The sequence below is a fragment of the Macaca fascicularis genome, chromosome X, assembly GCF_037993035.2.
Source record: "Macaca fascicularis isolate 582-1 chromosome X, T2T-MFA8v1.1".
Taxonomy (NCBI): domain Eukaryota; kingdom Metazoa; phylum Chordata; class Mammalia; order Primates; family Cercopithecidae; genus Macaca; species Macaca fascicularis.
Window position 1 is genome coordinate 110,669,998 of NC_088395.1, and position 15,179 is coordinate 110,685,176.

The 15,179-nt window shown below is 36.1% G+C and overlaps 1 protein-coding gene across 2 annotated transcripts in view; it reads left to right on the forward strand.

Moving 5' to 3' along the window:
• FAM199X (family with sequence similarity 199, X-linked) overlaps positions 1 to 14,856 on the forward strand; it is a 29,896-nt gene extending 15,040 nt beyond the window's left edge. Inside the window, exons 3-6 of one of the 2 annotated variants that reach the window (XM_005594268.5) lie at positions 4,976 to 5,125; positions 5,371 to 5,532; positions 6,978 to 7,244; positions 8,545 to 14,856. In XM_005594268.5, coding sequence (XP_005594325.1) covers positions 4,976 to 5,125; positions 5,371 to 5,532; positions 6,978 to 7,244; positions 8,545 to 8,715 — 750 coding nt within the window. In that variant the 3' untranslated portion in view covers positions 8,716 to 14,856. The remainder of the gene's footprint in view (positions 1 to 4,975; positions 5,126 to 5,370; positions 5,533 to 6,977; positions 7,245 to 8,544) is intronic. The other variant, XM_005594269.5, reaches the window with a different exon arrangement.
• Positions 14,857 to 15,179: the final 323 nt, after the last annotated feature.

Genomic DNA, 15,179 nt, shown 5'->3' on the forward strand with positions numbered 1-15,179 from the left:
TGAAACCTAGAGGTGCACTCTGAAATTACACATCAGCTGTTACAGAAATGAGCTTACTCATAAAATTCTGCTGCATTCTGCAGAAAATATGGCAGAGATTTAAGTCTCCCTGTGTTTCACAATTACTGATCATAATATAAATATGCCAAATATTGCCCATGAAAAATATGGGCTGGGAGCTAGTAAGCATTTATTCTGAAATACAGTATCAGTTATAAAATGGAAAATTGCTGGTCTAATAAATATACAGGAGCCCATACAATTCTCCGATACAACCGCTAGTCTAATCTCGTATCTCCAATTGTCTACTTGACATTTCCACTTAGATGACCTTAATATTTAATACTAACCCATTATTTGATGCTGAGTCCTTGATGCAGTGTTGCAACTTCCAATTACAATGTTTCCATGGAAAAAAATAGACTCTGCTTAGTGACATGTCTTACAACTTAGTAAAAAATTATTATTGTCTGTCCAAAGGACACTTGTGCTTGCTTCTCCCATTATCACTACAAACCCTTTATATCCCAAATTGTATTCGTCTCTTATTACAAACTTGCCAGACAGGCAAAACTGTTTAGCATAGTTGAAAGCATTAGATTGGTGTCCTACTTTGGATTCTGCCACTAGTTGTATGACCCTCCCCAGACATCATTTTTTTCTTTTATGTAAAATGAGGATGTTGGACTAGAAGATCTGTAACATCCTTTCAGTTACCTTGCTATGAAAATTGCGGTCTTTAAGTGTATCACTCTGGGTGGGTTGTGTGACCTGAAATGTCACCAATTTTTTTCTGGTCTCAACATGAGACACTTTATTACCTTATCCATTCAGTTATCAAACAGCTTTGTAAATTGTTTTTCTTTCTTTTTTTTTTTTTTTTTTTTTTTTTTTGAGATGTAATCTTACTCTGTTGCCCTCACTGGAGTGCAGTGGTGCGATCTTGGCTCACTGCAACCTCTGCCTCCTGGGTTCAAGCGAAGCTCCTGCCTCAGCCTCCTGAGTAGCTTGGACTATAGGCGCATGCCACCACACCTGGCTAATTTTTGTATTTTTGATTGAGACGGAGTTTCACCATATTGGCCAGACTGGTCTCGAACTCCTGACCTCGTGATCTGTCCGCCTTGGCCTCCCAGAGTGCTGGGATTACAGGTGTGAGCCACTGCGCCCAGCTTTGTAAATTTTCATGTTACATTTGTCCTATCTATTCCCATTTTTCTTTCCATTTTTGCTTATTTTCATCCACGCCTAGATTACAAGAGCTTCCTATCTAATTCTAGTCTTTCCTCACTCTATTTTGTCCCCATAGTGCTTTCTAGCTGATCTTCCCTAAAGACCAGTTTCATCAAGTTACTTTTTTAGAAAATGTTATCGGCCTACTTCTACATATCATATGACAGTTTCTGGTTCTTCTGTTGAACTTTTAAATCCCTAGCACTGATTTTCTGTGTTAATCATACTGACATATGATTACATGATATCTAGGATATATGTCACCTCATACTATGTTTTTTTCCATCTATGACTTTACTAAATTATTCTCCTTACCTGAATGTCTTTTCCTTTTTCCCCTATCATTCTGAAACACTACCATGTGAGATTAACCCAAGCACTTTAGCAACATGTGACATTCTCTGAGAGATTGTGCTACTTTTTTAAGGGTCCAAAACCATGGCAAGGGATGGAAAAAGAAAAGTACATCTCTTTATTGAGTGTTGCCTGTGTGCCAGGCATGTTACCACATTTAAACCACTCAACAATCCTTTGAGATTGATGATATTGACCACATTTTACTGCTAACTCTGAGGCTCAAAGAAATAAACTAACCTATACAAGGTCACACTGCTAGTGAGCAGTGGAGCTGGGATTTGAACTCTGGGATCTTTTTACTTATCCCTGAAAAAATGGCCAAGGTACCACTACTTAGCTTTTTTACACCCCTCCCTCCCCAACAAATGCATAGACAGAAGTAAAGGTACAAATTTAAGTGCCTAGCAGATATTCTCCAAGATTTAGGTGAATTTTTTTCTTATATTTTGAAAATACAGGTATTTCAAGAGTTCTTTCATTTACCTCATTTATCAAAGGAGCTTGATGTAGGGGAGGGGAGGCCTTTTGTCTGATAAGAAGTGTCTAATTTTTTTTTTTTTTAGGGGCCACAGGGAGATTTGAAGTCAAAGGGAAAATAGCAAAGCATTTTCTTTTTTGCAATTACAGGCTGAAAAAGAGATGGCATTCATATGTGCATTCAGCAATCATCCTTTCATAACACCACCTAGATAACAATTAGGGTGAAGGGTGAACAGTTCAAGCAGTGTTAGTTAATGAGATTTTATGGGTTTTTTTGTTGTTGTTGTTTTGAGATGATCGCTCTGTCTCCCACACTGGAGTGCAGTGGCACGATCTTGGCTCACTGCAACCTCTGCCTCCCAGGTTCAAATGATACTCCTACTTCAGCCTTCTGAGTAGCTGGGATAACAGGTGCGCACCACCACACCCAGCTAATTTTTGTATTTTTAATAGAGATGGAGTTTTGCCATGTTGACCAGGCTGGTCTCGAACTCCTGACCTCAGGTGTTCCACCCACCTCCGCCTCTCAAAGTGCTGGGATTACAGGCGTAAGCCACTGCGCCTAGCCGTTAATGAGATTTTAAAATAAGTTATACAGATTGTTGGTAGTCACTTATGTACTTGGACTTGTCAATAACTGTCATAGTGAAAATGTAGTTTTTAAGAGTAGTAGCTACTTATGGGGATGTAGAAAGAATGGCCTCTCTCTTAGACAATTTCATTTTAAACATCATAGTCATCTTTTGCATAGTGATTGACTCCTATCTTTGTGGTTTCATTTATTTCTTTGCGATTGATTCCCCAGTGCCTGCCTGCAGTCCATTGCAACTCTCCCAAACTTTAATCCTGCAGCTTCAACCCACTGCTAGATATTTCCATTGATGACGTGTGGTCTGAAACCTAGCATTCATCATGTGCTGTGTTGTATAATTGTATGTCTGTGTTATTGTATTACTTTCCCAAGTAAAATTTTTGTGTAGGGACTTAACACTCCTTTGAATCCCCTGTACCTATTATACTGCTGTGTACAAAGTAGGAGTTCAAATACGTGTGATCGCAATAGTCTTCATGACTAAAGTAGCTCTTCACTTTTTTGGTAACCGCATAAGCCTAGAAATCATCCAGAGTTCAGATACAGTTGTAAGCTCTATAGAACCAAAACTCAGCAAAAAGGTGCTGTTTTATACCTTGTAAAAATGAAGCCAGTATGTTTGAAAATTGTCATGTGCTCCTTGTAGAAGAAAAGACTTTACTTTTTTGATGAATGACTTAAATACATTTATTTAAAATTAAATCCATTCTAACTTTTGGAGGTAATGGATATATTTATTACCTTGGTCATGGTGGTGGTTACATGAGTATATGCACATGTGCAAAAATATACATAAATATATAATTATAGCACATATTTTTGCTGTTTGTCTTAAATTGATTTTATTTTCTGTATGTTAGGCTTGCTTTTATTTCTCCTTTGTCTACACTTTGTCTTCTATGATGTTTTCTAATTTTTCTCTTATAATACTTCTGGTTCTTAAAAGTGTTTTGCTTTATATTAACAGCATATTTAAAATTATTTTATTATTTATTTTTTGAGACCGAGTCTCACTCTGTCGTCCAGGCTGGTATGCAGTGGCACAAACATGTCTCATTGCAGCCTCAACCTTCCAGGTTCAAGCAATCCTTCCACCTCAGACTACAGGCATGTGCCACCACACCCAGCTAATTTTTTTTCCTTTCCTTTTTTTTTTTTTTTTTTTTTTTTTAAATAGAGATGAGGCCTCGCTATGTTGGACAGGCTGCTCTTGAACTCCTGGGCCCAAGCAGTCCTCCCGCCTCAGCCTTGCAAAGTGCTGGAATTACAGGCATGATTATTATTATTATTTTTTTTTTTTAGAGAGATGGGGTCTCGCCACATTGCCTAGGCTGGTCTTGAACTCCTGGGCTCAAGCAGTCCTCCTGGGCTCTAGCAGTCCTCCTGCCTCTGCCTCACAAAGTGCTGAGGTTACAGGCATGAGCTACTTTGCCCAGCCTTAATTTATTTTAATTGTCTTGAGGTCACTGATACAGACTTGAGGACAAGGACCAAGATGTATTTGTCTTTATATTGACAGTATGTTTAGCACAGTCTCTGGCAAAAAGCCAGTTAGTGGCACATCATTCAGGTCTCCCCAGATGGATACCAGTGCTTCTTATTCATTACAGTGTGGAGGCCCTAGTCATATTCTCTTTATACATTAAAAACTTTAATGATGATTGACTCTTTGGTTACCATTTTAATAAGTCTTGATTACAAGTCTAAGCTTTTCAAAAACATCTTTCATTGAATAACTATATGCAAAGAATATATATTTATATATTTATGTTGCTGCTTTGTATAAAATAGGCATGGATCAGAATTAATGTCCTGTAATTCTGTATTTGCCATTAGTCTTTTTTTTTTTTTTTTTTTTTGAGATGGATCTGACTGTCTCCCAGGCTGGAGTAGTGCAGTGGCACGATCTTGGCTCACTGCAACTTCCACCTCCCGGGTTCAAGGGATTCTCCTGCCTCAGTGTCCCGAGTAGCTGGGACTGCAGGCACATGCCACCATACCCGACTAATCTTTGTGTTTTTAGTAGAGACCGGGTTTCACCATGTTGGACAGGCTGGTGTCGAACTCCTGACCTCAGGTGATCCCCCTGCCTCGGCCTCCCAAAGTGCTGGGATTACAGGCATGAGCCACCACGCCCGGCTGCCATTAGTCTTACATTAAATGAACTTTTAAGGAAGCCCTCTTAGCATAGCCCGCAGCATGTCAATCTCATAAAGTAACTTTTAATTGATGTGGAAAATATACTGTAGTATTTAAAATGTAGTCTGAAACAATTTTGCTTTCCCTCCCCACACCCTCCTTATTTTTATAAAGTTACCAGGCAGTGACATTGCCAGTGGGAGTGATGTACTTTCTGATGTCATACCCAGTATTCCAAGTTCACCTTGCCTGCTTCCTAAAAAGAAAAACAAGCACCGGAATTTAGATGAACTTCCTTGGAGTGCAATGACAAATGATGAGCAGGTAAAGATCTTAACATTCTTAATTAAAAGCTTTTATGTGGAGACTAGGTAAAGCTCAGTTTATTGCCTGTTTAAAGCTACTGGGGAAATGTGGATTGCTTAGTAAATCTGAATTTGAGCTTTAACTGTTTTTCAGGGAACAAATAAAACCTTAATTGCTTCTGATATGTAAACACATTATAATTGACATAATGAAGGATCAGAAGTTTTAGCAATGATCTTATTTGTAATTTTTTCATCACATAGGTGGAATATATTGAGTATCTGAGTCGGAAAGTGAGTACTGAGATGGGTCTTCGGGAGCAACTTGATATTATTAAGATCATTGATCCTTCTGCTCAAATCTCCCCTACAGACAGTGAGTTTATTATTGAACTTAACTGTCTCACAGATGAAAAACTGAAGCAGGTATGTAAAGAAAATACAGATTATTTACCTATTAAAAATACCACCACCTTATAAAATGTAGACTAAAATAATCATATGTAAATACATAGATAATTAAGGCCAAAATCACTGCTGTGAAAGGTAATATTAGAAAAAATGATGGCACATTGATTTAAGAGGTTTTATGTACATCTCACCTGCCAGTACCTTTCTGGGATCAGTGTGAATCTAGAACCTGCTTTTCAGTTGTATAGGATTTGAAATGTAATGTTACCACTTATGAGGTGGTTAGGTTAAGGTATAGATTTATTCTAACTCAGTTTACAGGAGACTAATCGACAAAATACTAATTAATGAGAGCTATTCTTTGGTAAATATCTGAGCTGAGGGATTTGAGTAGTTTTATGCTGTAATAATTGAGCCAGGCTAGGGTGAAACCTAGTGAATTTTTCCTCTGCTGTTCTGAAATCTGCATCTCTGGTATCTTCTTCTTCTTCCCCCCCTTATTTATTTATTTATTTATTTGTTTTTTTGAGACGGAGTCTCACTCTGGAGTGCAGTGGTGATATCTCGGCTCACTGCAACCTCCACTGCCCAGGTTCAAGCGATTCTCCTGCCTCAGCCTCCCGAGTAGCTGGGATTACAGGCACCTGCCACCGCACCCGGCTAATTTTTGTATTTTTAGTAGAGATGGGGTTTCACCATCTTGACCAGGCTGATCTTGAACTCCTGACCTCGTGATCCACCTGCCTCAGCCTCCCAAAGTGCTGGGATTACAGGCGTGAGCCACTGCGCCTGGCCTCTGGTATCTTCTAAATACAATTTTTGCTGTTCTTTTTCTCTGGTATGTAGTTGAATGAATACTTAATGTTCTTACGTTCTACTTTGGATTTGTTTCTTTGTTTTGCATTTATCATTATTTATGAAAAATTTCTCTCATTTCAGTATTTCTCCCAGCAGACATACTATAATTTTCTACATTCCAGCATATTTTTCATTAGTATGATAAATTGATGTCTTGCATATGAAGACAGGTATCGTTGGCCTCTAGCTAAGATTTAGGAAACACCCTAATCTTATATAAAATCAGCAGCTTACTTAAATTATCTTAAATGGAGACCTTTAACAACTGCCTAATCTCATCTATTTTATTTTATTGTTAGTTTGTATTTTGAGTGCTATTTTTTTACAGTCCTAAATTTCTGAAGGCGAGTAGCCTTCCATTTACTGATTATATTTTATGTGCTTTTAAAATCCAGATCTATAACATGTTTTCTAGAATTTTGAACATTGTTCATTTTTCTAGTACTTATTTCTAAATTTAGCCTTTCTATTCTACCTTATATATGCATCTGCAGCACTTTTGACAGTCTTTCAGATTAAGTACAATATTATTTTCCCCCCAGCATTTTGAAGGTGGAACATCAAGGTGCAACACTAACCAGTTTGTGGTTGTGCTTCCCAAGGTCAGGAACTATATCAAGGAGCATAGCCCTCGCCAACGGCCTGCAAGAGAGGCCTGGAAGAGAAGCAACTTTAGTTGTGCAAGCACCAGTGGAGTGAGCGGTGCCAGTGCCAGCGCCAGCAGCAGCAGTGCCAGCATGGTCAGTTCTGCAAGCAGCAGTGGGTCCAGTGTTGGAAACTCTGCTTCAAACTCCAGTGCCAACATGAGTCGAGCACACAGTGACAGCAACCTGTCTGCAAGTGCAGCAGAGCGGATTCGGGATTCAAAAGTAAAACGTCTAATCAATACAAAACTTTACCTTTCAATATTAACATTAGTACTCCTTCATATAAATTTCTTGAAGAGTTAAAATGATCCTGCTGTCTAGATGCCTGTGGGTTTTGGTCTTAATTGAACAAGCAGGATGCTCTGCTGTTGAACAAAGCACTCTTGGCTGAGTGCTTTGAAATGCTGTTTTGACCCACAACCATATTGCATTCAATCTTACCTGATTTTTGTGTATGTTTTAAGTAAGATAAATTGGTGGAAATAATGAGTTATTCTCAAGATTGCAATATTGACTGCAACTCACTACTGAGCGAATCTCACTATGTTGCTGATGTTGCTGTCTATTAGCTCCTAAGAATGTTGTGTATGTCTTTTGTGTGTGTTAAATGTTTTCTTAATGTTTTAATCTTAAATGTTTCTTCTTAGCTAATTTAAAAATCTAATACTTTCTCTAATTTCTGTCTACTCTTTTCACAGTTGAGAAAGTTCTGTATAATATTGTTGGGCACTTAAAAAAAAAAAAGAAGGTATAAGTATATTTAGAATGGTCCTGTGGCTTAGCAGGGGAGTTTGATTCCTTGCAGTGACAAGAATCTGGAGCCAGTTTAAAGATGATAAGAGAATCTCTCTCTTTGGTGACCAAGTGGTGACTTGAAGATACACAGTGATTCTTTCCCTGGTTCTTAGGGAAGTAGCAGAAACATAGCCCGCTTTGTTAGTTGCTAAGGAATTTCCCTAGATATGTGGTCATTCCTTTTTAGTATCAGTTCACCAGTGACAAGGATGGGAGTACCCACTGAGTTTCTGATGGGTTTTTAAGATGGTATTCGCCTACTACGAAAAAGGCATGATTTTTTTTACCTGCCATTATAAGATTGCTAGTGTTTTTGGATGAAAGGCACCTGAGAATCATAAGTATTAGAGACCTGGGCAATGTTCTCTACATTTGTATTCAGTATTGTCCCCTAGTATTAATTGTGTGTTCAGTATGCATTTATACCAATGTACCTTAATGGAATTTTAAAAAGAAGTCTTTGAAGTGACTCATTATGCATCACTAGCCAAAATGATTGTCTCAACCCTTCCTAATCAGAAGAGTCACTGGTCAAATACCACAAAATTGGAATCTTAATCATTTTTATGCCTAAGCCAGTGGCTCACTTACTGGAATGAGGATCATACTACAGAAGGATTTGAACATCTCTTAAAGTTAGAACATAGAGAATTTGATCCACAAAACATTTTGGGGTGGATATGCCAAAAACTAAACCAAACTGATTTAGAAATTTTTATTTTGACAGAAGCGATCCAAGCAGCGGAAGTTACAGCAGAAGGCCTTCCGCAAGAGGCAGCTGAAGGAGCAGAGGCAGGCCCGGAAGGAGAGGCTCAGTGGGCTCTTCCTTAACGAAGAGGTGCTGTCCTTGAAAGTGACTGAGGAAGACCATGAAGCAGATGTTGATGTTTTGATGTAATAAGGGTGAATTTATTAGCATTCTTTGTGAGCATTAAAATACTCCATCCTTATTGGTTTACATGCATTTTGACCAAAATTTTGGTTAGGGCTGTGCTGATGTACCATTAATAATTTAAGCCAGTGGTTCTTGACAGGTGGTGCCAAGACCTGCAGCTTCAGCATCACCTGAGAAGTTGTTAGGAATGCATACTTGTGGGCCCCACCCCCAGACGTAGTGAATCAGAAACCAACAGGGAGGCGCCTAGCATTGTTTCTTAACAAGTGCGGGGTTATTCTGATGCACAGTCTAGTTTAAGAACCACTACTTTGGGTAAACGTTTTGACTGTTTGAAGTTTATGGTGGCGAAGTGGGCTTCTTCAAAGACTAGCACTTATACAGTTTAGAAGATTTCAAGGTACTGCTGACAGTAGTTTATTATGTCAGTATACATACATGTGTAGAGATCATAATTTCGTTCCCTTCTTAATGTTACAATTTCTTAGTTTACTTTTCCTAAAGGGCCATAGCATAATTCTTGATTCCTGGTATAATTTTTTTCTGAGGTGTGGGGGTGGGCAAGGTGTGGATTGCTGTTTACGATAGTGCCTTCATTAGTTTTAGTTCTGTTTTCATTCATTGTTGACTCAAAGGTATAAGAACAGGCCCTCATCTTTTTCCTGTTAGATTTATTTTTGTTTTTAACTTTATATAAGTTTAGAATCCTTTTTTGTTAAGTGATGACTACTGATGAAATAATGTTACTAGTAGCTGAATTTTAGACTTGATGCTATGTTGATTAATATTTAAATGGTGAAAGTAATTAGGCAAAATAAGCAATTCTGCTTTTCTGTTGCTTTCAGAAATTTTAGGCTGTAAAATTGTCTCAGGCAAGAAGTCAGTCTGTATCTCTCTCAAGTTCTTATTGTAGGTCATTTTTTTTTTTCAGCACAGCTCTAATTTTTAAATATTTGGTATAACAGCTTCTGGCATGTGACCTTGTTAATGTTGAAAATTAACTGATGAAAACCCTTATAGATCTGCTAAACTTCTCTATAAATTGCTAGAAATATACAGAGCAATGAGATATAGAAAACACCTTAGCTTGTTGGTTATTAATAGAGCTCTAATTTTAACTGTGAAATCATGGAGTTTCTTTAAATGTTTTCCTAGAGAGTTTGTTATCATGAACATTAGAAATAGCGTGATTCCTTTTCTTCTACCACATGTCTTGAACATTCACATGGGTTAAAGAAGATGGAAACTGATACTACTGACAATCAAGCTGCTTTCTGACTTTCATAATTTTCTTTCTATTGTGGATAGCATTTTGAAGGTGACCGTGATTCTGTAGGAAGAGCTGTAATCAATATTTTTCAAACTCTAGAGTACAGAGGTTAGTAAGATTTCTGTTTTTTTTGTTTTTTTTTTTTTGCTTTTTGTTATGTCAAGTAGCTTATTAAGAAAAAGATTCATGACTTAAATTCTTAATTCTCAGTTGATACAAAGGCTTATAATCATGTGTTTTAAAATTTTGATTTCATTTTCATTCCTTGAAGGTTAAAGAATGGAAACTGGGGATAAAAATTAATACGTTGCAGCTTTGCCAAAGTCCATGGTATGGTTGTAACCTTTTAAAGACTACTAAAGTCGTAATTTGAAATTTTTACTAAAATAAAACGTAAGTGTCTATGGTTTTCAATTGGAGTGGTCTTTCTTTCTTTCCCCCTCCCCCTCTTTGGTTCTCCTAACCAGCTTAGAGGACCCAAAGAGAGCTTGGGGATAGACACCAGAATACTCTGGGGAGGTGGAACAACTTAACCTCACTGTTTTCCCTTCCAAGTATAGGAAGAGCAAATGGAGAGCATAGTAACTGTATCTAAATTCTCTACCTGCTCTTAGCAAAAGTAAAATGCCACAGAATGATTGCCTGCCATCTTTACCTATTCTGCGAGGAAAACAGGCCACTTTTGGAGACCATAGAGCACCATGTATCTGTCAAATACTTGGAAACTATTTACTTAACAGGGATCAGTAAAAGAAAACCCTAAACAAGGTCATGATGTAATTTAAGACCAATTTCCCTACTTTCCCAATAATCATAGTCTTACTACTTTCAATTTAACTTGAGTCACTGTTAAATAAGTTTACCAAAGTGCCACAAAGTTGATTTTTAAAGTTTGTAAAGGTTTGAATGTTTATAGAAGTGCATCATGAAATTTTGTGTAAATCCAGATGAACTGTCATTATAGTACTATAAGTTAGAGATAGTAATAAAGTTGGGTTGAAGGAGATTGAAAATATTTCATTTGATTAAAAGAAAATCATTAAATAACTTGGGCTTGCTCGTGATTGAAGAGGGAGATTTAATAGTCCTCTGTCCCCCCAAAAAAGAAACTAGCAGAAAAAGACATAAAAAGTTCTTAGGTCTCTGTTCATGTGCTGTGTGTTTTTTCCATTGTAATGTCTTGTGTAGATAATTCAAAGTTTGAACTATTTCTTTCTTGGAATAAGTAATAATTTATTCAATATGGTATATCTCTGAGTTCAATTTAAAACAATCCAACTCAGTAGTATTTATTTTTAAATTCAAATCCAAACTAACCAATTAATTAATAAAAAGGCAAGACTGACTTGCTGTAGTATTGGTTCTCATCTGTAGAGAACTGACACTGGAGCAAATTTTAAGTCTCCTCTTTGAAAATAAGCCTTGTTAACTGAGGGCGTAATAAATTTCCCACAGATTTATCCAGAAACATTTTATTAGAGATCTTATAGTAGTATCTCAGTTCCTACCACAGCTTTTTAAAGGATGAGACTTGCATTTAACAAAATGACATATATAATATTTTTCTATAGTTTTGCAACTGAATTAGAGGAAGGTGATGCATTATAATGTGTAGTGAGGTATAAAGGGCTAGTTCATTCTCTCCCAACAAGAACTTAGAATAAAATAACACTTTTTTTTCATGAGACTTACCTCATTTTTGTTAGGCTATGGCAGTTTTGTCCAGTTCCTCTGTCCCTTGAGTGAATTAGATATTGCTGAATTAATCTCAGAAACTGACTTATAAAATAATGACATTATAGATTGGGTGAACTTCTCATTTTATTTAACTTTTAAAAGTGCTAAATCCTCTCAAAAAGGAAGAATTATAGGAAACTACTATATAGAGGTATCCAGATTCTGATGAGCTTTAAAAATTATAAAATATAGCAAATGTCTTCATATTTTAGCTAGAAATGTTAGTACACAACCAGTATAGAAGTCTTGTTTGTTTCTGGGTTCTCCAGCAGAGACTTTGTTTGTGGCTTACTCTGTATAGCCTCATGTGCCTTAAAGGTGGTGAACTCTGTACTTTTTGTCAATATCAGGCTTTTCAAAACTCAAAAACAATCCAAATGTTGTAATTTGTTTTGCATAATGCCCATGGAATTGGGTATCAGTAAGCAAAGTCATTAAATTGAACCAATCAATGCTAATAGAGTATAAAAACAAAAACCTTCAAATCTTAAATTTCATTTGCGTAACTTTATTTTCAGCCTAGCTAGATCATTGAAGAGCCTTGAAAGTTATCTAAAGTATGGCTTAATGTATGTTTTTTCCTCTGAAAAAGATCATATGCCAGGATACTTCTTCAAACCAGAGCATTTTTAATATCTGGAAAGATAATTTTCAAGGTACAAGCAAAAGCACTTCAAGGACAGAGATTATGTAGCAAGTTGATTCTTTATGAATTCTTTGAGTTCATTTGTGTAATAGCTGGAACATACTCCTCTTCTTTCCTTTAACAAATGAACTTTTAGCACTTCTATCTCCAAGAAAAACATTTGTTTGGAATTGGTGGAGGGTACTCACAGTCCGTTTATAGTTTGGGACAATTAATAGGAAAATCCCCAGTTGCATTCAAATAATAGTGTTGATGTTGAGGGCACTGACTCATTCAACATGTCTGAACTAGAAGTAAATTTAATTCTGAAAGGACTATTAGTTAGGAAATAAGTATTTGTATACACATGTACTGTGGTAACTTTGGATTCGTTTTAAGTCTGATAAAGTAAGATAAACTTTGTCTTAAAAATAAAATTATGCTAAGTGAATAAAAACTATCTGAGATATTTTAAGCTAGGCATCTTTGTTAGCATAGTATCTGGAACATAACTACTTATAATGCTTAGGTCTTATTTCTTTGGAAAATAATTTACTTATTCCAAAAGGCTTAGAAGGAACTCTGAAAATTCTTCTAACTGGCCATGAAGAGTGAGGAAGTTGCATGGTACTGCTGAAGATCTGAGTTGACTCGCTGAAATTTTATTTTCTTATTTTTTTTTAACATTAGAATTCTTTCTTTCTGGCTCTCCCTCCAGTTATTTTTAAAATTAAGGTAATTAGTGTTTTAACCTAGAGCATATAATGGCAAATTAAATTTTAATTTGACCCTCATACCGAGCTCAGAAAAACTTGTTTGGTCTTCTGTAAATTCTATATGTAGTACTTTTTTTTAATTGTCAGATTTCTTTGTTGCGTCTTTGTGTCCAACAAAACCTGTGTGGAAATCTGTTCATTTTTGTGGTGAGGGATGGGGGTGAAAAAGGGGAGACTTGCTCTAATTATGCATATACATTTTGACTAGGTAAAGGTAGTTGTAGACTATATGTATAAATAACAAGTTAACTCTTACTATTCTGAATTGAACAACTGAATAAGGAACAGTGGCCTGAAGCCATGACTTGTTTTGTGAAGCTGCTGGCTCTTTTAACAGTAGCTGACCTATTGGATTTAAACTGAGACTGAAATTGAGATTTGTGGTTAGGTTATCTAGCTGAGTCTTTTAGCAATGGAGCAGATAATGTCCCTGTAGTGGATCCATTTAATTTCCTATTTGAGTACTCTCACTTAATAAGTATTATCTATTCTGAATCTTTGTGTTGGGAATTTAAGGACTATTGTCAAAGTCTATTAATGATAAACAAGTATATGCAAAACAATTCACAGATGGATAAAAATTTCAAATTGTGGGTTTTTGTTTTTGTTTTTGCTTTTTAGTTTCAAAGATTAGTTATGTAGCAGCAATATCATAACCAAAGCAAGTAGAAAGTTGACTGGTTTGGAGAATCTTCAAGTAGTCTTAAATACTGTAATGTATCAGATTGTTAACCAGGATTTTTTTTTCCTGTATTACTGCTAAATGTATTACTATATTAATGCACTTTTGTATATATAACTGTCTTCTGTACATTCTGTACTTACTACAGTGTATATAAAGCCTGTTTTCCCTGAAGCTGTGAGGGACTAACAATAGTTGTATCATAAGTCGTTTCTATTTTGAGTTCCTTCTTGTACTTGAAAGTAGTTCAATAGTGAAATCTAAATGAGTGTTTATGGTTGTAATTAAAACTGGCAATGTGGCAGAGCTGTCTTTTGAAACTGAATACCAGAATGAAAAGTGTTGTTTTGGTTAAGAACTCTTATAATGTATTGTTTCTTTTGATGTACCCTGAGTTGTTACAAACCCCACTCACTGCTGCTTACTACTTTATACTTCTGAGTCAGCTCCTTTCATGCTCTATCCCAGAATATTTACCAACAGAGGAGAACTGCTCTCTTTTCTGTTGCTCATAGTTTGGTTATGGCTTTATAAACTTTTATTTGGTGAAAGTCCCAGATACCCAAATGTCATTGGCAAAACATTTTTTTTCTGGAGAGATCAGATTTCTAGAGAGATTAGCATTCATAGTAAATGAAAATTGTCTAATTTTTTTAATCCATGCTATTACTGGGCAGTAGGTCTAATTTTTGTCGACAAAAAATAGATCTATTTTCCTTATATGTTGATTTAGAATCTTAAGTTAAAATTTTATAAAAGAAATGTCTGAGCAGTTCTATGTATGGAGGAGCAGTTCAGCTTTTCAGCAGCAACTTTATCTTTTGCCACTAGAGGGAGATCTGTGGTTGCTTTCTCCTTTGGAGAATAGCTGCTTTGTTTTTGTTTTTAATTTCTAAGGTTGGAATAGAACTTATTCTCAAAATTCCTTTAGTGTTATTAAATACTTTCATTTATTAGTCAAAGGTAAGTTAATTAAGCTTGTTTAATGACACCAATCTTATGCTTTTCTGTAATCTTCAATTTTTAATAAATGTGAGTTAGATATTAAGTGAAATGTGCGTGTATGTGTTTCTTCTCTTAGGTACTCTAGAGCTCCATATGTGGCTAGTGACTACCATAATGGATAGTACATTATGTAATGCCCATATGGTAGTCACTAGCCACATATGGCTATTTAAATGAATTAAAGTTAAGTAAAATTTAAAATGTAGTTCTTTAGTCTCCTTAGCAATACTTCAAGTATCAAGTAGCTACCATGTGGCTACATGCTATTTACTCTATTGAAAAGCATGAGATGTAGAACATTTCCATCATCACAGAAAGTTCTGTTGGACAGTGCTGCTGTAGAGATTTGCTGGTTTATGTAGTGACCATTAT